The sequence below is a fragment of the Mercenaria mercenaria genome, chromosome 15 (assembly GCF_021730395.1).
Source record: "Mercenaria mercenaria strain notata chromosome 15, MADL_Memer_1, whole genome shotgun sequence".
Classification (NCBI taxonomy): Eukaryota; Metazoa; Mollusca; class Bivalvia; order Venerida; family Veneridae; genus Mercenaria; species Mercenaria mercenaria.
The window spans coordinates 49,428,824-49,455,150 of NC_069375.1; the positions used below are offsets into that span (position 1 = coordinate 49,428,824).

At 35.1% G+C, this 26,327-nt stretch overlaps 1 protein-coding gene across 4 annotated transcripts; it reads left to right on the forward strand.

Moving 5' to 3' along the window:
- Nucleotides 1–1,338: 1,338 nt before the first annotated feature.
- LOC123554111 (O-methyltransferase MdmC-like) lies at nucleotides 1,339–25,069 on the forward strand. Of its 4 annotated transcripts, XM_045344027.2 has the most exons (8): nucleotides 1,345–1,496; nucleotides 14,453–14,530; nucleotides 19,692–19,821; nucleotides 20,921–21,077; nucleotides 21,431–21,640; nucleotides 22,582–22,682; nucleotides 22,911–23,069; nucleotides 23,680–25,069. In XM_045344027.2, the coding sequence occupies exons 3-8, from the start codon at nucleotides 19,699–19,701 to the stop codon at nucleotides 23,740–23,742; spliced, it is 813 nt and encodes a 270-aa protein (XP_045199962.2). In that variant the 5' UTR covers nucleotides 1,345–1,496; nucleotides 14,453–14,530; nucleotides 19,692–19,698; the 3' UTR covers nucleotides 23,743–25,069. The 4 variants fall into 4 exon arrangements, with proteins under 4 accessions (XP_045199978.2, XP_045199962.2, XP_045199970.2 ...); XM_045344043.2 differs by lacking the exon at nucleotides 14,453–14,530 and having other exon boundaries at nucleotides 1,339–1,496; XM_045344035.2 differs by lacking the exons at nucleotides 1,345–1,496; nucleotides 14,453–14,530 and adding an exon at nucleotides 14,190–14,339.
- The last annotated feature ends 1,258 nt before the right edge of the window (nucleotides 25,070–26,327 follow it).

Below are 26,327 nucleotides of genomic sequence, written 5' to 3' on the forward strand. Positions count from 1 at the left end.
TGTGGGGTCTAAAACTAGGTCAACAGGTCAAATCAAAGGAAAAGCTTGTTAACACCCCGGAGGCCACATTTATGACCATATCTTCATGAAACTTGGTCAGAATTTTTATCTTGAAGATTCCTAAGCCAGGTTCAAATCTGGGTCAAATGGGTTGAAAACTAGGTCATGCCGTCAAATCAAAGGAACACTACTGAGGCCACATTCATGACCCTATTTTCATGAAAATTGGTCAGAATGTTTATCTTGATCATTCCTAGGCCGAGTTCGAAACTGGGTCATGTGGGGTCAAAAACTAGGTCACCCCCTCAAATCAAAGGAAAAGCTTGTTAACGCTCTAGAAGCCATATTCCTTGTGAATGTTTGGTAATAGCTATTTGGTAAGTATTATTACTTATATAGGGAATCAAGGCGTAGCGCAACCAATTCTGAAGCTATTCAGTGGGAGGATGTGAAAAGGGAATCCACTTCCCTTTGTGCAGGTCAGTTGAATCTCCCCAAGGGTGAAGATTCTGGGAAAAGAAATAGAACTTGTAGCTTCTTCTGAAAGAGACTGGCCAGTATGACCGGAGTAGATCTATAATGCACATGACAGGCACGTAGCTCAGCATACTAACATACGCACAGACATATCGTCATTTTTCGATAATAAAATTAAAAAAAAAAAAAAGAAAATCAATAAAATAAATTTAAAGGCTGAAGAGATGAAATATTTAAAGATTCAGAGACTTTTGTCACGCATTTAATGTTAAACTGCGATAGAGGTATACATTACATCCTGCCGTAGCGGTCACCTACAGGTATTTTAAAATTAAGCAGCTATTCTAGTATCATAACTTTTTATTAGTATAAAATACTCGTACAATTTTGAAGGAATGGTAAGTATAAACGTGCAACAAGAAGTTTCTGTAGACCTTAATATCATTAGAAAGCAGCAGTCAACAGCTTTTTTTTTCTCATTTTGTTTTACAAATGCAATGACGCTGCAGCTTATGTGCATATAACATAGTAATGTGATCCAAGCAACTGAAACGCAAAATACTTAGTTTGCAGCATTCATTTCGCTATTTACATTTAAAAGCAATTTTTCCATTGTATTGTAAAAACTTTTTTTGCATTTAACCGCAATGTTTCGATTATGATACAAATGTATCTGATATGATATACTGTCGTTTTTACACAGTAAACATATTTTGACCGCCATTAATATATCTGATGAATCTTTTGAAGATTACTAAAATTTCTTCATTGACGTGTCTGAATGATGAAAGGATCATGAAAGGATATCAAATTATGTTTATCTGTCATCCATTTTTTGCAATAGTGGTAAAACTTATTTTGACATAAACCAGTAGGGTATGTTATCATCTACATTTGAGCACGGTGAACATTTACAGTGAAATTAAAGTGCGCGACTACAATAGAAATTATTAATATAAAATAACAATTGTGTAATATTTACTAAGCTGTAGGATTAGGAGTACCAAAATCTGCATAAGGTAAATATAAAACATTTATTTTGACCGTATCCCATAGTTTCAGATATGCATATGAAACCGAATGTTTTATCACTCACTGAACTAGCTTATAAATAACATTAAAAAGTGGAACATTTTAACTGAACGACTGAAAAATCGAGATCTTATATTATTTTAAAAATGTCCTCGTAAGTAGGAGTCCGAAATAGATGCAATAAATTACGCAATGATTTGTAACAGTTTTTATTGAGGGGAGGAGATTGAGGTATGTGGTATTTAGGATCAAACAAAGTAGTCAAGCTACAGCCCTTTATTTACTTCTGAAATTTACAAATCTACAAAAATACAGTTTCACGCCATGTACCCGGATAATCTTAACTCTGTTCAGCGACCCTAACTCAGTGCCAACACGGCGGATGTAAAGCCGATACAACTTTGTTTTCTGTGTAATTACGATGTATAAAGGAATGTTTCTGTTGTTATATCTATCTCCATCGATCAAGTGTATATTTATTTCAAAATGCATCATGTTAAATATATCAACCCTTGTGTTTTCAGGTGGAAAAACGACGAACAAGGCAACTTTTTCAGCGAAAACTTTTACAAAAAATCTTTAAAAATACTTCTATGCTTTTGATGTCTCGACTATTTTGTTGTTTGAAAGCAAAGATATACTGCTTTTTAGGCCCTTTTACACTATGTTGTTAACCCACTACATGTTGACACAATACATGTTCAAATGTACTGACAGCGAGAAAAGGGATAAAAACCTAACTTCGAGTTAATAAAAACCGAACTCAGTTTACATGAGGAATGGATAAAAACCTAACTTACACGAAATCGCGGGAAGGATAAACACCTAACTGACTAGTATTCTATAGAAATGAATGAGTTGACATGTACATGGTCTGATTATTGTAAATATTACTTTACTTTATAAGCGGCATTGTCTTCAAACTTTGTCATTAATTTTACAAGATGTTATATGTATGCCCACTACAGTCAAATATTTTTTCATGAATTTGATATTATGCAAATAGAAATGTTTGCAAACATCTTGATAAACCCTTGAAAATAATTCAATATAAAAGTCAAAATCATTATTTAATTATATAAGAAATTATTTATTTATTTAAGTATTTTTTAAGATTTTTTGTAAAATTTGTCATTGAAAAGTTTGCCTTGCTCGTCGGTATTCCACCTGAAAACACAAGGGTTGATATATTTAACATGATACATTTTGAAATAAATAAACACTTGATCAATGGAGACAGATATAACAACCGAAACAATCCTTTATACATCGAAATTACACAGAAAACAAAGCTGTATCGGCTATACATCCACCATGTTGGCACTGAGTTAGGGTCGCTGAACAGAGTTATTAAGATTATCCGGGTACATAGTGTGATATCAACAATAAGAGCTTGAAATATTATATTGTTTTCTGCAAACTATTTTTTTCTCCGGGGGCTCTGCCCTGGATCCGATGGGGACCTAAGCCGTCCACATACCCATTGCCTTTTTGGTGAATCCACTTTCTTCAGGCCTTCCTACGCGCCTGCCAGGGGATTGAACTCGAGACCCCGTGATCAATAGATCTGCTTAGCGCTAAGCGAGAGGGTAAAATATTTTTTCTGCGATAGTTAAGTGTTGAAACAAGTACTTAATTTACTAAAAGCCATATATTATAACCATATGCATATTTACCAAGCACGCAATAGATTGCTTGGTCTTCAATTTTGGCACAAAACTTATAGGCATCCCACAAAAATACTCGTAGAGAAGTCAGGCATGCATACATTGTTAGGAAGTGATCATTGGGCCCCAAAAGTTTCAGAGTGGACGGTTCCGTATTGGTAAGTTTTGTTTAAAGTTGTCGCCTGTCGTAAATGACAAATGAACCGGAATAGAAGCTATTTCAATTCGCTTGAATAAATTGGACGAAATACGGAAATGTTTGGCAGGCTGGTCTCCCACCTCACCTGATTGCTGATAATAATTATTTAGAAGAACAAAAAATAGACGGAAGCAGTGGAAACTGTAGTAGTAGTGTAGTTACAAAATATGAATGTCTAGTCCTAATGCAGGGTGTATAAATCTTGCTTGTAACGATGTGATTAGATAATCAAGTTATCTCCCTTCAAATGATATATCGCATACCGGCGTGTCGCACGAGTATATTGCACGTGATGGATGATTACTATTCCAGTCAGGCTTGCTAAGATCATGTAAGTATATGTCGCGTAATTAGCACTACCTTAATGGACGGTGCGCCTGTGAACAGAGGCGAATATTACAAGATACGATAAAAGGCAGTTTTACGAAGCCGGAGCATCTCCCTAAACGAATACATGCCCAGAGAGAGGGTCCACTTTCCCTTTCAGGAAGAAAAAGAAGGTCTTAACATAAGCACTTTTGCTCGGTTTGCGACAAATTTGGTCGTTTTCATAATGAGACAGAAGGAGAAAAAGAAGAACTTCAAGAAGGCAAGATGATAGAATGCGTAGAATAGAGGGTGGGTGTGAGGGAAGATTTAATATTGGTGAGATACTGCAAACACGGTCCACTCCCTTTCTTTACATCTTTAAAGTTAAAATTCTAATCAAATAGATCTACTAAAGGTCGGGTTTCACATTTCCAGTTCTTATTTCCTGATCCTCATAGCAATATATTACCTTCAATTGCGTTTATTTAGTGTACCGTATGCGGAAGCAATCGCTGCGGGGAGTTTTTATAAATGTTCATTGACATAACGAGGACGGTACCCATGTGCAAACGGGTAGGTATCTTTGTTTATTTTCATCCATCGTCAGAGGTACCATCAAAAACAGCAACAGGATGCATATAATTGAAATTTTATTAACAAAAAGAACTTGCAGGTACATAATCCAAACATTTTTAGTTGAGTATGTATAGTTCTACCAAGGTGAGCGGCAAATTCAGTTATCTCAACTTTGAATAAAGAAAAACACGTCTCAAAATGTCAAAATACAGGAATTTCGCTACATTTCTTCAAATTTTATAGTCATATCAATATTATCAAAGACCGATATTTTCACCAGTGCGAATTAATGCATTGCCTCGGACGAATCTGTCTTTAAAATGTTCAACATTCTTAAATATGTGGCATACGTTGTCATTGTTTTTATATACCCTAAACAACCTACATGTACATTAATCACACGAGAGCGGTATCGCTCACACGAGTAGGTACCCGAATAACCAGTGTGTATGTAGAGCTATCCTGCTAGTAATAATGGGGGCTGATAGCAGGAATTTTACACATTTATGAAAATGTACACAATAACATGTTTCGTTGAAAGAAAGGAGACAATTAATTTCAATCGATAGAATAGTAATAATAATGTTTTAATCTTTAATTAAACAAATTGTGCTTTTTGCCGGCTGTTTCAATTTTAGCTGTTTCAATTTTAGATTAATACGTCGTAACAAATAAAGTTTCTTAAATCTTTTAATTGCTCACGTTTAATTATATAATGCGAAGTAACGTAATCCTACTGCAAAGGAATAAAAGGCATTATCAAAGGAAAAGGCACTCAGACCTCTAGATTTTGGCTAGAAATAACTTTAAAAAAATGAACATATTATGAACATATGAACATAAGTTTTTGTTTCTTGACTATCTTAAAAATTCCAAATCAAGAAAAAAAGGCATGCCCAAGTCGGTAATCGAACCCGGGTTGTCGCGGCAATAAATATTATCTTGCAGTCTTGACCAATACACAACGTAGGATACGTATCTAAATACCCAGCAGGCACAGCAACGTTGAATCAATGTTGAACTTCATCATTAAATTTTGGCAGGATTTATATTTCATTTTAAAAGTTGTAAAAACGTTGAAGCTTCAACCATCATTCTAGCATAAAACTGCTGTTCTTGTCACTTTTCGGGGGAGAAAACATGTGTTAACAGAGAGATTCTCCCGCTCACGTGCTGTTATAACACCTTTTTATATATGCGCGTTCCGTGGCAAAGCGTAAACGTATTACGGACCCAAAACGGATAATTCAAATGGAAATGACGTCAACGTGAAAAATCAACTCAGATATTCCTGCGCATTTGATGAAAATTTAATGACGTTGAGGTAGAATATATTCATTTATTCGGGTTTTTTTTTCGCGTTTTATGCTAGAATAGCGTTAGCATATGCACATTTCGTTTTATAACATCTTCAGAATCCTTCGGCATACGTTGGTACCCTCGACCTACGGTCTCAGGCACCAACTAATCCCTCGGGATTCTGCAGACGTTATAACACGAAAAAAGCATGCGTTATCCCTACAGTCAACGTTGATTTGATTTTAATGTTGAAATAACGTTGATTTAACATTGTTTCAACGTTCTAACATTGAATTCATGTTGAAGTCAACCAAGTATTATTCAATTTAGGTTGAAAAATGATTTCTGATTGTTAGATCCTGTATTGTCAGTGGTTGATATCTATAGACTTGATACCCGTAGTTGGTCAAGGACTTGCGTAACTTCTAAACTGCGATTGGTTAGACATTGAAAGAATGTTTATAATCGTCACTTCATATTTTCATGATTTAAAAACATTAAACTGCATCAAGTCCAAATTTATGCCCAGTCATCCTCGTTTGAGATTATAATCATGTGCAAAAATGTTCTGAAAGAATAAAGTAATCTGGCTAATCATTGATAAATCATTACAAATAAAATTCAAGTCTTATGAAATTTTCATTATTTGACATGTCATTTAATTTATAGTTCACTTTGCCTGTTTAGTTTTCTAGTGAGGTTTACTAAATACTTTTCCATAGCCATTATATATAGCATTAGTCACGCGCAAGTCGTGAGTAAATTAATTACTATTTTATCTTCATTATCATACCACAGAAAAAAATCAACAAACATCAAATAGGTTTAGACTATTGTATTGACAGCTAACATCGTTACAATATTCGCGGAATAAATGCAACATTTCAATAATGTTCTTTAATTGTTCCATGTATCTTTGATGGCTAGGTTCTGTGTCTGAAACGAGACTAAAAGCAAGTGAATTTCAAGTTATGAGAAATATAATCCTTCACAATAACGTAACAAGAAAAAGACCGTCGATTGTACTAATTCTGATATATATGATTACAATGGAAAATTTCTTTATCAATTTTGCATATGCCTAGATAAGGCGTCTTAGAACCCTTATAAGAGTGTTTGTTTAATTATTAAACTTAATACACCTTTGTTCGTCAAAAATTAATTCTGAAGATTACAGTAGTTCTAAACAATCTATGAAAAGACCTCTCGGAAACGTAGAACGCAACAGAACAACATAATAAAAGACTCGGTTTGATAGAGTCTGTTCATGTGAGGTAGTGGAATGTGCAACACCCATCATGCCATCTAGCACCACCTTAAACATAATTGTTCTATAATAGATGGACTCTATCATCCAAAAGGACTAGGAAATATAACGACATGAAAACTAATAGTTAACTTATTAAGTGAAAGAAAATTTGATTATAAACTACAAATGTATAACAAACAGTTAAGCCTTAAATGGACGCATCCGTTTTTATCAAATTTCGAAGTAGCAGAGGGTGCATGCAAAATGCAGACACTGAAATAGTAATATATTGAAATGCCAACACTACCTCAAATGAAGATATCTATTTATTTTACGTAATGTATTGATCTCCTGTAGTTTTTAGTAGATCTAACTATAGAAATAAGATTCTCAGGTTTCAATTTTGCAACTCTTCCTCTTCTTCGTATTTTTACATTACATATCAATTCCAGCTGCTGAATAAAGACTTTTCAGCACTGCTTGCAGATATGCTTTTACTTTCTTGCAGCAATTTTGAAAAAAAAAACTTGATGTTAAAATGCACTTGTAAATTTATATAAATGGATCAGAACAAACTAAATTTATATCTTGAATTGTATGTTGTATTTAAGAAATAATTCATAGCAAAAACACTACGCTATGCCCTCGTGAAATAATTAGGCTCGACGTATAACCGTCCATAGTGTTCAAACACTGTTTTGCTATAAATTATTTCGATTCTAATATGTCTTGTATTGTAACATTTAGATCAAATACAAGTACGAAAGTTGCTGCAGGTTGCAGCAACAGGAAAATCCGCACCAAACAAAGCACTGTACGTAGAACTGGTAGAACAGGAGATGGTATAACGATGCTGGTGTCTTTGTTGTTAGACCTAAGGCAAACAGACACTCTGGTGGGGTTTCATGAATTTTGGAGAAAAAAAAACACTGCCTTTTTAGTGTGAACAGGTTTTTTATTGTTGTATTTAGTGACCTAATTATTGACTGATCATGACCCATATGCGAAATCGACCTCTAAGTTTCTGTATATGGAATGAACTGTATTGCATACACAAAAGGTTGTGCCTAAATTCAGACTTACGTAGTTGTTCATCCGAAATGACTGAGTTTCAAACTTAGCTCAGATGTTAGCAAGACCATTCTTCTGATTAATATCTAATCAGGAATGTGGGCTCAATATGATACTTTCAGGTTAAATGATGAGGAAGGACTAAGATGTACTATGAATGAAACACGACAAACATTATTTGATCCCGACTCACAGTTTAAAAGGAACATGAAAATTATAACCCAAGTATTATATGTTGACGATTACTTAGAGGGTATTGTTGTTGTTCTGGTTGTTTTCTTCACCTCCTCCTTAGGAGAACAGCTCCTGAATACGCAGCAATGAATATTACATTTCAAAACGCCGTATTATATTGTGGGATACCTATGCATTGACATGACAGAGCCTTAAAAATTGTAACTTTAAGGAATTGCAGTGTGAGTTATAAACTTAATACATAGAAACAACGATATACGTAGTAACAACACGATACACAATATTCAGCAATCCTTAACAAATGAACAATTATCCTTAACAAATGCTTATACAGAAGTAGTAGTATAAAACCTACTTGTTGCATGTATATACAATCCAATAAAAGTAACAAAATAAAATGGATTTAAAAATTAGCATAAATTAACTTTACAATGCAATATCCGGAATTTCGGTTGGAATAAAAGGCCTATACCGCCTATCATATGAAATAAAGGTTGCAAGTAACAATGCCTACAATATAATAAATCAATATTTAAAATAAAATAAAATTATTACACACGAAAAAGGTAACCTTCTTTCTGGCCCATTCACCAAACTGAAAACGAACTTGATGTCCGACACAAAGTGCTTTCTTTTCTGCTCTTTTGATTTCTTTCCTGCTTCTTTTTTTTCTAGTGAAACTTATCACTATGTTATTTTTCTTGTTTGTGTTTGTTAAATCTGATGTCATTATTAGGGCCAGACCAGACATTAAAAAAATTGAAATTTTGCAAATCGAAAGGAAAAAGTGTCTTCGCGCATTTATGGCTCCAAATGATAGGTCGTCACAGTCCTTCGTCTTGTGGAATAGTTCAATTAGAGCGCAAATTGTGTCAAATTATTCTGCACAACGAATAACCAACTCTGTGTGTGTGTAAATTAATCAAGACAGTAATATCGTTGTGATAATTTAAGCATTGCTAGTCATATTTGAAATCAAAATAATTCTTTATTTCTCTAGTTTTTATTTCTATAAATAGTACTAATATTTCAGTATGACGTTATTGTTAGCATTAAAGTATTTAATATGGAAGCCCTGGAGGGACAATTGATTTCCGTACTTCCCACTTCTGACTTCTAACTTTTGCACTTCTCACTTCCAACTTCTTGACTTCCTACTTCCTACTTCTAACTTCCACACTTCTGACTTCTAACTTCCGTACTTCTGACTTCCAACTTCCTGACTTTCGACTTCTGATTTCCAACTTCTACACTTCTTACTTCCGACTTCTTGACTTCTTACTTCCTTCTTCTGACTTCCGACTTCCAACTTCCACACTTCTGACTTCCAACTTCCTGACTTCTTACTTTCGACTTCCAACTTCCGCACTTCTTACTTCCAACTTCCTAACTTCTTACTTCCGACTTCCAACTTCCACACTTCTTACTTCCGACTTCCAAAGAGGGAAAGTTGGAAGTCAGAAGTGCGGAAGTTGGAAGTCGGAAGTCAGGAAGTTAGAAGTCAGAAGTGTGGAAGTTAGAAGTCAGAAGTGCGGAAGTTAGAAGAGGGAAGTAAGAAGTCGGAAGTAAGAAGTGTGGAAACTGGAAATCAGAAGTCGAAAGTCAAGAAGTTAGAAGTCAGAAGAGCGGAAGATAGAAGTAAGAAGTGTGGAAGTTGGAAGTAAGAAGTCAGGAAGTTGGAAGTCAGAAGTGCGGAAGGCGGAAGTCGGAAGTAAGAAGTTAGGAAGTTGGAAGTCAGAAGTGCGGAAGTTGGAAGTCGGAAGTAAGAAGTCAGGAAGTTGGAAGTCAGAAGTGCGGAAGCTGGAAGTCTGAAGTCAGAAAGTTAGAAGAAGGAAGTAAGAAGTCAAAAAGTAGGAAGTAAGAAGTGTGGAAGTTGGAAATCAGAAGTCGAAAGTCAGGAAGTTGGAAGTCAGAAGTGCGGACGTTAGAAGTCAGAAGTGTGGAAGTTAGAAGTAGGAAGTAGGAAGTCAAGAAGTAGGAAGTGAGAAGTGCAAAAGTTAGAAGTCAGAAGTGGGAAGTACGGAAATCAATTGTCCCTCCAGGGCTTCCATAATTTAAAGTGTTCATAGAATAATATTGCTCACATTGACAAAGAAAGTGTAATGTTATCGATTGCTCAATGTAAACAGGAGTAATCTATGGAAGCCCTGGAGGGACAATTAATTTCCGTACTTCCCACTTCTGATTTCTAACTTTTGCACTTCTCACTTCCAACTTCTTGACTTCCTACTTCCGCACTTCTGACTTCTAACTTCCGCGCTTCTAACTTCCAACTTCCTGACTTTCTACTTCTGATTTCCAACTTCCACACTTCTTACTTCCGACTTCTTGACTTCTTACTTCCCTCTTCTAACTTCCACACTTTTGACTTCTAACTTCCACAATTCTGACTTCCAACTTCCGCACTTCTGACTTCCAACTTTCCCTCTTTTGGAAAACAGCAAAAACAGCAGCCCGCTATTACTAAGCATCATTTAGCTCTGTGTTTAGCTCTCCGTGACGATTTGATAAAAGACATTGTGTCTGAAATCATTCGTCCTCCACCTCTGATAATTCATGTGGGGAAGTTGCCAGTTACTTGCGGAGAACAGGTTTGTACTGGTACAGAATCCAGGAACACTAGTTAGGTTAACTGCCCGCCGTTACATGAGTGAAGTACTGTAGGGATAATATACGCTTTTTTTTGTGTATTAACGTCTGCAGAATGCATTTAAAAAAAAAAAAAAATCGGGTATCAACAGCACGTGAATTGTCTTCTTTGCACACGATTTTTCTCCCGTTAATACATGGGCGGATCCAGTGAAAAAGGTAGTTTTTATGCAAGAATGTTGAAAAACGGCGTTAAACCCAAAACAAACAAACAAATCATTGACGTCACTTTGGCGCCTTTCCTCTATATGGTGCACGTCATAATTTTCAATGGAAAGGAATAGGGCGAATGTAAATATTTTGACATGAACTTTAATATCGACAGAATAACATCAAATGACAAACACTAATCATAGACACATTGGGGATATTGTAATGTGGTTTTATTAGTTTTTTACTGAACTAAATAATTGATATATAATTTACATGTAAGTTAGACAGCATGACAGTAGTATAAACAAGAGGGTCACTTGTACAAGGCTTCGAGTGCAATTGTGTAATGTAATGGTACAAGTACAGAATTAGGTTTCTTCTATGTTAGCCTTTATTAAATACATGTCACACGCTTTCTAAAGTTTCCACTATATACATATAGGGAAAAGAAACCACGCTCTCTGGCGCCATGTTTTTTGACAAATCAAAATAATCAGAGGGTCACAGAAGGACCATATGTGTAAAATTATTTTCAAATCAAGGCAGCAGTTTCACAAAAGAAGATTTTCCACCATAAACATATAGAGAAAAGTGACCTAGCCTCATGGCAGTCATGTTTTCAGACGAATCGGAATAATTTGAATAATCTTGGTAGAGGATCACACAAGGACCATTTGTGTAAAATTATTTTAAAATCAGGCAAGCAGTTTCACATAAGAAGATTTTTAAATTTTCCACTATATACATATAGGGAAAAGTAACCACGCCCTCTGGCGGTCATGCTTTTTAACGAGGGTATCACAAGGACCATTTGTGATGAATTATTTTAAAATTAGGGCAGCAGTTTCACACAAGAAGATTTTTTTAAAATTTCACCTTATACATATAGGGAAAAGTGACCACTCCCCCTGGCGGCCATGTATTTTTTTCTTGACGAGTCGGTAAAATTTGAACAATCTTGGTAGAGGGTGAAATAAGGACTATTTGTGTGAAATTACTTCAAAATCGTACCAGTGGTTAAGGAGGAGATGTCGTTTGAAGATTTTTCTATTGATAGCTTTGGTGGCCCCTATGTGCAACCAAGCGGAACCAATGGAACAACTTTGGTAGAAGACCACCCAAGGAACATCCAGGCCAAGTTTCATCAAAATCCATTCAGTGGTTTTGAAGATGTCATTTAAATACAATTGTTGACGACGGACGGACGACTTGACGGTCCACTACTTTCAGATAATGGGCCATCAGCCAAAGAGCCATTTTTAAGGGGCCAACAAGGGCCCCCAATCATCTGCTGGTCAACCAAAATGGCCCCATAAGGGTCTCCCCACCCCCCTAGTTTCGGACACATTGTGTAATGGCCCCTTAAGGGTCTTCCCCCCCCCCCCCCCCCCCCCACCTAGTTTCGGACACATTGTGTAATGGGCCATTTCTTGAAAACACAATTTTTACCTCCCCTGAGGCCCTGTGACTCATTTACAGCAAAAAACAAAGGGCCATGGCCCCTTGCTTATAACGGTCCCCTAGTCACCTCTGGGCTACTAAAATGGCCCGTTATCCCAGTTTAGAGGCACGTCAAGACGGACGCACTGCGGACGACGGACAAAGCGTGATCACAATAACTCACCATGAACACTTTGTGCTCAGGTGAACTAAAAATTGCAAGCAACACATGTATGAGCTGTATTATTCGTTAACAACCTATGTGTGTTGTTAAGTACATCGCAGATATCCTTGGAAAATAGCATACTTACTGTTAAGCTCAGAGCATGTGTTCCAACTTTATGAATGTTAATTATGTCATTACGTATGATAAATGTATGAATTTGATAGAATAGCGTTGCGTGATCTATTCCCTAGGTTTTGTAATATGACACCGAAACTTCCGAAATTAGGCTAGAAAAAAAGGCTGAATGTTGATTCGATAATTATATATCTTCATGTCAAACTGTATCAGCTATTGTGAATGTTAATCATAACTTTATCAGTACGTACAGGTTTCGGAATTGTATATATGTATATATTAATATATACACTTCTCAAATGCGCACATTTGACTGGTCGAAAGGGTTGCACGCGCGGGTCCGCAAAAAGCGATACTGACCCGCAAAAGTGATAACTCTTGTAATATCATTTTTTCTTGTGTATGAAATATGGGCCAGTGAAATGTGTGCATTTGAGAAGGGCATATAATATAACAATTATAGACTTTATAGATGTTGAGGTCAATATGTGTTTTTACGGACCTGTAAAAATGATATTGACCTCGGACTGTCAATATCATTTTTTGCGTCCGAGGTCAATAATCATTTTTACAGGTCCGTAAAAACATAAGTCAATAACTGTATAATATACATCACGTATACATCGCGTGATATATCACAGCAATAAGAACGTGGTCTTTTGTATGTCTTTATTTAGATAAACAATGGTCACAGTCTGAAAATAAGGAAATTTTTTTCATATTTTTTCATACCTTAAGACTATATTCCTAGCCCCATTACAGATTTAAGCTCGATATGCCCATACAGTTATATTTTGTCCGCAAAGGAGAAGAATTCTATAAGACTTGTCTTTCATTCTTATCCTTTCCTGTTTTGTCTTCACTACAGTATGTCATATGTATAAATATATGTACTCTATTATGGGAATAAATATGTTTAAACTAAAATAAAGAAATGAGAAATATTCAAATATTTACCAAATGATGTGCTGTTAGTGTTCCGGTGATAAACATAATTAAAGGGACTGGCCTCCAGATCGTTCGAAAAAAAAAAAAGATTTCGATATCTGGAAATAAATGCTAAATTTCTTAAGAAGGCTTTTAAAACTTAATTACTGACATACTATATGATGCTGTTTTTACTACTTTTTACGATGAAAATCGAAAAGCTAACACTTTTACTCTAGGTAAACTGTCCTATATTTTGAAGTATAAATATGCCACACTGGCCACGTGCTCAAGGGTGGCTTTGTACAAGATTTCACCATTTGTGATGGAAATTCTACAAAAACGGCAGTCCGTCATCAAATTGTACAGAAGTGTTTACATTAATAACAAATAATTGCACTGAACAAGTGTTTGTGGCTGGAAGAGTACACGTCACATGTGCGCTCCCGTCTCACTGGTTGTTTTCATTCAAACGTGAAAAAAATATGGGAAAACTCATTAGAAAACTTACCGTAATGTAGCCAGCCGGCCATATTTATCCACCGCTTAGAACTGCGACGAATCCTCCACCACCGCGGCGTTGGAACCACTGCTTCTGCGAAAGCTATGGCAGGTGTGTATGCATGGTATTGCAAAAATATGCATCATGAATCTTAATGGATGAGAAAAACATGACATTGTATAATATCTATAGTATGATTTGAATAGACCTGTATGAAGTGGAACAAGGTCAAGAACTATTCATTCAATTTGTGGTTCTTGGATCTATTAAGTATTGTGTTGAATAGATTACAGGTACAAATCGGCAAATAGTATACGTTAAATTCAGCTAATGACATAAAGATATATTAGTATTGGATTTTAAGTTTGTGCCTAAGCCACATTTATAGCATATTTTGTATTTTAAGCTCACCTGAGTACGAAGTGAGTCACACTGGATAACCTGACGCCCGCTGGACAAAAAAACCCCGCTGGAAATGTAATAGGTAAAGTTTTTCATTTATTTTTATTGAAACGAAGCCAATTCTTGCAAATCAACTCGACAGTTTTGTCAAGGAATGAACCTGGCTTACATTTACAATTTCTGGGCCAAAAACGATCGTTATGTTTTTAGATATTCTCTAACAATTTCTTCTGTTTGAAAAAATCGAGCAAAAATCCAAAGTTATGCGCAAATTGTTTTGTTTATGAACAACCTGTGAAAACTTTTATCATCTTGTTTAACGGATATGTCCTTTCGGAACACCTGTGTGAAGTTTCCGGGTTCTGCGTTATTCCTGAAAAAATATATTAGCCGTTAAATAGACATGGTCGAAAAAAAAGACTGTCGAAAACGGCCGCTGTATTTGCAATAGACAGTCGTTGAAGTCAGCTGACGGCTATCGAGAATACAGCTGTATAAAAGTAAAAAACTGTCTTGTAGACATGTTATATGCCCCGTAGTGTCTCTTTTTAATGTATAATTTGTATCTGTTTAATCTATCTGTGTTTTTGCGATTTCTTTCGTCTTTCATTTGTGTAAAATACGCATACTTGCAGTCAGTAAACAGTTTATATAATATTATACTTATGTATGGTCCTTATTGCCATGTCGAGTAGTTCTGGTTGATTTCATTATCATTGTCCTTTTGGTTTAGGGTCTACAAGTTGCTAAGTTCCATTCGTCCGTTCGTCCACCCGCAGTGTCTTGTCCGGGCTGTGATTCCACATGCATGGACTGATTTTTAAGCATTATTTTTAAAACTTCAAACATGTGTTACCAATGATACAAGTATATGTGAGGCTCAATCACGAATGACCACCTCCAATGTCAGAATCTCAAAAAACTTTAACACATAGAGGATATTTGTTTGTTTTAGTGTATTAGATCGAAATATATTTCAGCGAGTGAACATTATATCACGGGTGGTAAACGCGCAATCCAATTCCCGCTGGGAATACGCTTAAAATGGGTTGCGCAACGTCCGGTGCTGGTGTTGCGCATGAAAAAAGACGAAATTGAGGTATGTGAAGTTATGATTTTGCTTTGTATGAGACAAGGATAAATTTTCTCGAAAAAAGCAAGATGCTGTTCGACACAAATATGATAATACATCATATATGTAAAATATCTGGTTTGTAATTTATGATTCGGCTCTATTATCACAAAAACTCAGGCGACACGAAGCTTGAAAAAGTATGAAATCAACAAAAATGGAAATTTCTGATCTCATATGCCTAATCTTAAGACATCTGATGCTTTTTATGATAACTCAACTGTTATAAAGTAACGAATATCAAAATTATTTGCTTCAAATCCTGCTTACAGGGACATAATTGACAAAAAATCATCGGGAATGGGGTTGCGTACCGAGAATGGAGTTGCTCGTATACATCATAATGTATATAATGTATACGCGCAACTCCATTCCCGGGGCACAACCCCATTCCCGATTATTTGTTGCCAATCTTCCCTCCAAAAGCAAAATTTCATTCAAGTGTATGTAATATTCATGACTGTCTTACACGTGTTTGATCATTAGAAGCGTCACATTTCCAGAAAGAAGGCACAAGAGTTAGAAAACTTGCATTTTTCATGATTTCATGCTTTTTTGACAGTTCAAGCCGGCAGAGTTTGCGTGATAACAGAGCTGATTCTTAAATTAATAAGTTGGTATTTCACACATGTGATCTTTATTCATTTTTGTGTCGAACAGCATTTTGCGTTTTTTTCGAAAACACTCGTAAATGTGTCATTATTTCAAAAACAAAAACCCACCTACCTCAATTTTGTATACTAGTATATTGATGCGCAACACCAGCACCGGAAGTCGCGCGACCTATTAGCGTATTCCCAGTGGGAATTGGATTGCGCGTTTACCACCCGTGATAATGCAATATTTGCACGAGTGGCGCAGTCACGAGTGAAATGTAAATTATGGTGTTCACGAGTGAAATATATTTCGATCTTACACTGAAACAAACAAATTTTCTATTTATTTTATGCATTTTTAGAGGTTTTAACCAAATTATATTCACTTTGCCCGCGCAACGTCACGTGCATCGCATCATAACGTGATAATGTCGTGACGTCAGGATGTCTTTGTAGAAAAACTGTAAATAGTTCTATTATGTTTTCTGATTACTTTGACATTTTATTGTGATAAAATGTAAATATTTATGGTCCTTTTATTATTCTTATACATCTTTACCTTTACTGAAAAATAAATATATGATAAATTTCAGTAATTCACAGAAGAGTATAAAATAAAGAGCTATATTTAAGTATTTTGTGTGGGACTGGCAATTTCTACATGCATAGACCATATTTCAAATATATTCATGTTTTTCCATAGGTTTATAAAGCAACATTTCTTGTCCGGCGTGTGACTTTATTAGTCCTCGAGAGATTTTGAAACATGTTACACAAATGTTAACTACAGCCAAATAATCTTAGACATACAAAAGTCATCACCCTTGCTTGAACATTAAGGTCGCACTTTCGGGTCCGGTCTCTAAGGCATTTTTATACAAAAAGACATTATGTATGTGAAACAATGCACAATACCTAGCGTTGTAGAAAATAACAGGTTAAGATCTTGTTGACAGAAAAGGCAAATGCGTAAACTGCACAAAAGGGGTAACTCTTGTGATATAAATTCTGGGATCCGGGATCATAAACAAGCAAAGAAGAGTTCCGATCTACCTTGTTATATGTTGATTAAAGCTACATGTGGCTGGCATGTTAAGAAATAACTGATTTGATAAATGAATGTGACATTAAACGGTGGTTGCGACATTTAACGTTGCCACAATGAATACTATTCTTTAAAATAGTCATGTGAGATTTTGCCAAGTTCTGCTTATTTTAAAAAGATTTGAAACAATCGTTTACAACCGTTTGCCTGTATACATCAACAACTTGCAGTTTTAGACCATGAATAAACTGATATTTGTTGAAAAGGTATTTATGAGTAAAACAAAATAGCAGATTAACATAAGGATCAATTAAATAACTATGTATAAGCAAATAAGATTATACATGTATCTAGCACTGCATTAAGAACACTTTTCAAAACAAGAACGGGCATTTGAGATTCATTATAGATACTGAATTCTTCAAATGAAAGTCACAGGACTGACGACCAGAAGCAATCATTTGCGCTTGCAAAACCCGAGGTGAAATTACTTTCTGTATTAGCCCGGAGGCACCTGTAGTGGTTTTCCTCCACCATCAAAAGCGGGCAAAGTGGCATTATGTACTGTATTGTTTCGGTGAAACTGCAAAGAAGTATATGGTTGGCTTTCGCATGGCTGAAAATGGCAAGAACGCGTGTACTAGGTTAAAATTCTGCCCGGGTGTGAAGGAATATAGTCATAAAGCCTCTTGAAATGAAAATGCCGTTTTATAAAATAATTACGTTTCCGTCAAATCACTGCCAGTAATACTTTTTACATACAAAGGTATTCAAAATCATCGGAGTTAATGGATAGACTATAAATGTTAACATCCGAGTTCAGCGACAGCACTAGCGGCCGTTTTCGACAGTCCTTTTTTGTCGACCATGCCTATTTAACAGCTAATATATTTTTTTCAGGAATAACGTAGAACCCGGAAACTTCACACAGGTGTTCCGAAAGGACACATCCGTTAAACCAGATGATAAAAGTTTTCACAGGTTGTTCATAAACAAAACAATTTGCACAAAACTTTGGATTTTTGCTCGATTTTTTCAAACGAAGAAATTGTTAGAGAATATCTAAAAACATAACGATCGTTTTTGGCCCAATAATTGTAAATGTAAGCCATGTTCATTCCTTGACAAAGCTGTCGAGTTGATTTGCAAGAATTGGCTTCGTTTTATTAGTCTAAGAAATAAATGAAAAACTTTACCTACCGATTTACAGCTAGGTCACATCTCCAGCGGTTTTTTTCCGGAGTTTTGATCCCACATTGGTGTGGGCAAATGGATCAAAATCTGCGACATCAACTACTACGTCACGGAGAACCAGATAAACATGACTAATAGATGTCTCTTGCCATCACATAGGAAGAGTATTCCCAATGGATTCATTCTCTAACCATTTGCTGCACTACATTGTACATCAGACTATACTAAAACTAAAAAATATCATTTAAATAAATAATGTTATATGTTATCTGTTATTCTCACACGACCAGCAAACAACCTACATACATGTAGAGCAAAATCTATCTTGGGTTATTCTGCAATATACCACTCGCGTGCAATGACGTCATCCGATCAAGGTGCGTAGCACGGTCGTTAAAAGTAGTTACCATTTTTTCGTACACTGTTGATACTAGTATGTCGTGTTATGGCCTTCGTGATATATTCTTACGCATAAGAACTCAAAACACGGGTTATTCTACCATAAACCACGTTTGGGAACTTATTATTTCTTAAAAAATGCAACCGCGCAAAGTGGGGATTTTTGAAAAAAAAAAACAAAAAAAAAAAAAAAAAAAAAACAACAACAACAAATAAAACAGGCATAATATGCTGTAAAAACGATTTGAAATCAGATCACTGAATTTTTATGTGCAGGTTTATTGATTTCACGTAATAACTAAAATGATATATTAATATCATTAAGTATAGTTATTTGATAGTGATTGCAAGCGTTCACAAACATTAGTGATTTTTTATGACGCAGAAATACTAGTAGTCACTAGTTAAAGAGAGGTCACTTCACAGGAGGTCAGCCTCATCTGAGAATCATTATATAGGGGTTTCTTTAATAAATTTAGTTAAATTCCTACTCCGATAGGTTATCAGATATACATGAAATTACACGAAATACATTCTGGATTTTTAAAAAAGGTCTTGGGAAACCCCAAATAGCCCACCCGCTGGAGGTGGTTCCCCCTTTCGCACCTACGCCCACTCGCCTTTTCACGGCTCGTATTCACACCTACCTCCAGAAAATTCTGTGAGACTGTCTACCTTAATTACGCCTATTTTAATAGTTGTTTGATGTGACTCTGTAGTAAAAAATATCAAGGGAGGTGCAATTGGCACCGGCAGGCAGTCTGATCGGATCGTAGCAGTATTTGGAATTGATGTGTCTTTGGATTATAAGTCCGAACCAGTTTTACATTTCAACTTGACAACTGTTCCATAACGTAGAAATTGTACTCTTTTTAAGGTAGAAAATGGCAAAAGTGATATGGGATCCTGCAATCGGCGAGCTGTACAAAATAAAAGAACTCTGTGCAGAAAGAGGTGTTGATGAGGATATACAGAATAGACTGAGTGATGCCATAACCACGGCAGAGGTAATGTTTCCAAATGGTTAAGGTGCAATGAAACGAAAACAGCACACATTTCTCTCGGCAAGTTATAGGCGACAAACTGTCTTATTATAGTGAATGATCCAAGCATTAAGGGGTTTTCGACCAAATTCGAAAACTGTCGTTATATTATTAATCATTGACCTTGACCTCAGACATAGCTATCTAAATGTGACATGTTATATGGTTATGGCCTATTCTAAGTGAAATGAATATCCATACATATATGAAAGTGTTACAGAATGGACATACAAGTCAACGAATAACTTTATCCACTCTAAGTGACTTTAAAGCTTCGAGTAATCTTGCAAGCAACACCATGACTTTTTATGGTGAACGTTCGTGCCATGCCAGTTGAATGTCCGTGTGTTGTCCGAACAAAACAATCACTAGGATGTTAGCCTTTAAGTAAGACGACCTCAAAACTAGATATAGAGTCTTGCACGCCTTAATTCGTCTTGGAACAGTGAGTGTTATTTGAATAGTAGTGCTTGAGAGCGGACAAGGAAACATTAAATCATTGATCTGTTAGTTTTATCCTGACCTTTGAGCTAGGATTCCAAATGTTGCACCTACACGTTTTATGACTGCGTATATCCGTCAATGATAAAAGCTATCTAGCGAATAAGAGAAATATGACACACTGCAGTGTACCTATGTGTGACATTGAACTGCTAGCTATGGATCTGAATACAGGATTTATTATTATCTGCATATTATTTGCATATTGTAAGATGTAAGAAATAAACATCTGTTAAAAATCTACATATTTTCAGTTTTTGAGATATTTTGATATACTGCAACGATCTGTTTTCGAAGGGATTAGGTTCTGTGTGTAACATCACAAATAGTCTGAAACCTCCAGCATTGTATCGGTTGACTCTGAGCTAAATTTTGAAATTGACCAATGACACAGACGGAGTGGAATTATGAGACTGGGTGCCAAACTAAATTATATATTAAACCTCGACTACAATCATTCCGTTCAGCTCTATATTCGGATGTTTTTTTTTAAATATATTTTACACTATATTACATAATAAGAGTAAATGTCTAAAAAATCTTATATATGAAAATATTTCAGGCTCGGGAAGCTTACTGCGAGAGTGTCAGCAGTGATCCGAGTGAAGTTTTAACAGCAATACAGAGTGAAACACTAGTGTTCCCTTTTGAGGAAGCATATAAAGATGGGAAGACAAAGCTGAAACTGTTTTCAGGGATGTTGTCCGGTCATTTCTTCGGTTTGTAAATATATGTCTTGATGCGTGTTATATACTCGTGAAAAGTACAAAACATTTGTCGTACACTTTTCGAATATATAACAATAGTAAAATTAATTTGGTTGAATAAGGCTCCCAGCGACTGAAATACAGCAAGCGCAAAGTTTTTATTTCGAAATGTTTACGCTTGCTGTTGCAATGTATTTGATTTTCATTAAGGCGGAGCATCATGGCATAAAGTGAACAGTGCCAAGTGTCGTGATTTAGGATCATCCAAAGATGTTTGCAGTCCGTATTAAAGTAAGTCTACATTTTTTATAACGGTCATCTATAGATATACGATATTTCTGTTGATAACAAGTACAATATTTCAGGTAAATTCTTGCAAAGCATAGTGAGCATGTCAAAAGCAAAGAGAGTGTTAGAAATTGGTACGTTTACCGGATATGCAACTTTGGCATTCGCAGAAGCTCTTCCGGAAGACGGAACTGTCACAACACTTGACATTGAACCATACCTAGATGAGGTTGCGAAAAACGCCTTTGCCAAATCTCGACATGGAAAGAAAATTGCAATTCGTATAGGTAAGCAAACTGATAGTTAAGTTTCCAATAAGAAAAACGTTTTCAAGAACTGTTTCTTTAATGGAAATCTTTATACTAGTGAGCGAAATCATTTGTTAAAAGTGTACATTGGGACAAACATTTTTATTTCAAATACTATGTTACAAAATTTATTTAGAATAAGGTAACCATGGATACGTCTTTCTGAACATTAACTTTAAAAAATAATCTAATTTATCAAAAGCCTATTTCACTTTTGTTCAACATTAAATAAAGACCTGATCTAAGACGTTATTATGCGATAAAAATATGGTTTGTACGTAACAGTTCTGACGTCATCAGGTCAAAAGTTATTGCGGCCTCCTGAAAATGAATGCGATTCAAAGATTCTAAACAAGCAAATATTTGGTGGATGTTGTGAAGGGTGTACAGTAGATAAGTGATCCATGTCATGTTAGAATCGAAAATCGAATATAATCAGTGTGTCGTTCAGAAGAAATTAAATATACCATCCATGCTGTGCCCTCTTGATATATAAGAACCTTCGCATCCGAACTACAAACAATGATTTAGTGTAACAATAAAATCAGTGTTTAGGGTATATCATATTTTTAAATGATATGCTTTTTTCAAATAACATGCTTTACTTAGTTTAGCGATACCGTGACGAGACGACGTTTTACAATACCTATGTGATAACTTAAGGGTTGTTACTGGAATATACCATTTTGTACGCCATCTGCACAATAATGCTATAACCTTATTGTGTGAAAATCATTGAGAAAATGGCGTGTTATAACACCGTTTTTTATCGTTGGCTGTGTAAAATAACAGTAGTTTCCACAGACTTCCGTATATAACTGCTTTACTTCAATCTGTGTAGGGGAAATCTAGCCAGTCACAAAGTACATGTACAAATACTCAGAACTATAATGACTGACTGTTAAGTATACTCGTTTTAGGTGATGCTAAAGAAACCTTATTGAAACTATCAGAGGAAAAGGCTCAGTATGATGTTGTCTTTATCGATGCTAATAAGGCTGGTTATGTCAACTATTTTAAGGTAATTCATTCAACATTGATACTTCATTGTTGCATTTGTTTCAAAATGAACGACGCTAGCATGCATTCAGCAGTATTTCTTCATGTTCATATGATGTTTTTATTGAAATAATGTAATTAGAATATCGTTTTAATTATAACAAGTAATATATCCATCGTCAACAGTCAACTTTTCAAGAATTTTAACATTAATATTAAACCGATGAAAACTATCTTTGATTGAGAACAGACAGTGATGGAAAAAGATCTTCTTGCTAAAGGAGGAACAATAGTTTTTGACAATGCCCTGTGGTACGGCAGCGCCTATGACGACAAATCAGCTCAAGAAAATGGGCACGAAATAAGAAAATTCAATGAATATTTGAAATCCAGGGATGATATGTTTCGGGTAAGTACAATATAGATTTAATGTCTGTTTGTTCTATTCAAACATGTATAGTAAAATGATTTAATTCAAATGATTACGTACTATGAAAATGGCTCCATCAAATGAAAAAAGATAAGAAAGGGCAAACTTAGTTTATCTTAGTTTAACTTACATAACAATAGCCAAAATTAACTTTTATATATCAACGTATATGACAATTAATCCGAGTATGGCTACTTTGACCAAAATTAGCTAAAAATTACAAACTTAAAATTTAAAACGTTACGGCAACTTTTTTTCAAACATTCAAATTTAAAACATAATTTACGATTTCGAAAAAGGGAAGCTTCAATTAGATTTAAACTCCCTGTATAATATTTGGCCTATTCTTATATTTACACGTTTTCCCCGTTTAATACTTTCAGTGAGAAATTCGGTAAACACACGTATCCAACTTGATGTAAATAAAGTTGGTATGGTTCTCATAATTTGAATTATAAACAAAACACAACAATGACGTTCCATACTGTGGGGCAATTATCAAGTGTTTTAAATTTGTAATTTTCCCCATAATGATTAATTGCAAATTTATAGTCAAAATCTAATAAACTATTTTGTTTATTCTCTGCAGGTTCTTGTCCCGATCAGAGACGGTGCATTAATTGTTCGTCGCAAGGAAGATGTCTTCTTATAGAAGCACAAGATGGCAGTTACAAATAGACAAGCCAATGCTTATTTTCAATTATTTTTAAACACTGTAATCGTTCGCCAAGTTATTCATCGTTGATAAGTTTTAGGCCGTCGTGTTTAAAATTCATCATTATTAACAGTTAAAACGAGTAGAATAAATCGGTATCATTTGAATAACTGAAAACTGTATAGTCATGTAACTTTTTTGTTTCATTTACAGTCGAACCGACTTGAAATTTAATTTAGACAAACAAGTTGAACAGAAAAACAAAAACTAAATACTTTTCAGCACACCCAGGAAGATACTGACTTCCTTCTGTTTATACTTATTGTTGATACTTACTGAAGATAAAAGGTAAGGGTAGATTTCTCAGAAGCATAGAGCACCCCAAACACAACCATAAAACCATGCAAAGTAGATCCACAAGAGAAAGAATCTGTAACGGAAAAAAGATGTAGACGGGTTGCTTCTAAAACCCAACAACAAATACAATATAAATATTATGCAACAGAAAAATGGGGGTGGGGTGGTAAGGGGGTAAATAAAAGGGTCAGATGCTGGGGGAAGGTGGAGCAAATATGAATATTCAACAGGGAAAGCCACATTCCTTAACGAAGTTGAATTGTTTCTTTAATGATGAATATTTCTCGAAGATATAAACTGTACACATTCTGGGGCACAAATATATCACTGTTAGAGGAATCGCATGCTAAAACTGCCCAAAGAAGATGCGACTGACAACATTTTTACTTTTATGTTATCTCAAACTGATTTAGCAATCAGCACACACAATAGTTACTTTTTATCAATAATGCGTTGCTTAATGGCCTTCTATTTATACAAATACAAATCTTTTGTATGTGTTTTCTTTTACTTCAATTTGTCAAGTTTCTTTCATAGGGTTAGGCATGTTACGTCCTTGTTTTGTATTTGCCATAAGCTATATTTTGTACCTTTTGTGCTTGAATATAATGTCAGTTTGTGATATGCTTTTATATTTTATAATAAGTATTACTTCACCTTTATTGGAGAAAATATATAAGGGTCGTTTAAAAGCTACCGTAACTGATGTAACCTAAAAAACTAGAATATAAAGACGTCTGAAGTGCGTATCATGTTTTTAAAAACACGACACATGTTTAAACATCAGTTGCTGAGAATAAACATTACTGCATCTTTTGTATTTCGTTGAATGAAGCCTAAGTGTCTGTATGGAAGTTCTATACAGAATTGCACTGGAAACTATCGGAATTGATAGAAGTTAGTATAGAAATGTTGTGAGATATACAGGCTTAGTTTTATACTAAATAAAAGGAATCAGCATTGTGAACCATTTGTCTCAGCTGAGATATTTTTTATATTGAGGGATTAAATGTTCTTTTCAAATTTCGGTTTGGGTGTGATGAATTTACGAGGTAGCAAAAGCAGATATGAAAAGATGTATATGGAAGAGAACAACCTCGTGCCAGTAAGTTTTTCCCTTTTTTGCATTTGACACTTGGTCATCTTCAAAACAAATATCCTAATTATTTGGTCCTAAGCCCATCAGATTTTAATCTGTGAACATATGCATCGTCTCCAATACAAGTACCTGTATGTTGCCAGGGATTTTATTCTGTGAACATATGCATCGTCTCCAATACAGGTACCTGTATGTTGCCAGGGATTTTATTCTGTGAACATATGCATCGTCTCCTATACAGGTACCTGTATGTAGGGATTTTATTCTGTGAACATATGCATCGTCTCCTATACAGGTACCTGTATGTTGCCAGGGATTTTATTCTGTGAACATATGCATCGTCTCCAATACAGGTACCTGTATGTTGCCAGGGATTTTATTCTGTGAACATATGCATCGTCTCCTATACAGGTACCTGTATGTTGCCAGGGATTTTATTCTGTGAACATATGCATCGTCTCCAATACAGGTACCTGTATGTTGCCAGGGATTTTATTCTGTGAACATATGCATCGTCTCCAATACAGGTACCTGTATGTTGCCAGGGATTTTATTCTGTGAACATATGCATCGTCTCCAATACAAGTACCTGTATGTTGCCAGGGATTTTATTTCTCTTAACTTCTTTTGAACGTGTTATGGATGTAGCAACTTTTCCAGTATTTTCCTTTACTTTATCAATCATCTGGAGTTCCTATTCCTCAATATTTTCGACAGTAAAATCTACCTAACTGTGAATGTAATTGCAGTGGCATATGCACATGTAGATATAAATGTATGACGTAAATGTAGTTTGTATCAGTGGTAGAGAGTGAAATACTGGCAAATTATTTCAGTTTTTAAATATATATTGAACGGGTCATTATTGTCATATATATTTCTAATATTACTTTTAAAATTACTATCATTTTTATTTGTGGCAATGGGAGAGAGTGAAATACTGGCAAATAATACCAGTTTTCAAGCATATATTGTCGAATTATCATACAATATAATTATTTTCATTCTTATTATTATTACTATTAATAATAATAATAATAATAATAATCGGTCCTTGTTGAAAGTTTCTGATTTACGTTTAAAAGATGAGTGAGATAAAATATCAAGACTAAACAAATTAATAATC

What these genes read in the sequence shown, in the direction of transcription:
- LOC123554111 (XM_045344043.2), top strand. Translation starts at nt 19,699, where the DNA reads ATGGCAAAAGTGATATGGGATCCTGCAATCGGCGAGCTGTACAAAATA. An exon ending in ATGCCATAACCACGGCAGAG is followed by an intron (nt 19,822 to 20,920) that starts GTAATGTTTCCA and finishes AAAATATTTCAG; the next exon opens with GCTCGGGAAGCTTACTGCGA. An exon ending in GTTGTCCGGTCATTTCTTCG is followed by an intron (nt 21,078 to 21,430) that starts GTTTGTAAATAT and finishes ACAATATTTCAG; the next exon opens with GTAAATTCTTGCAAAGCATA.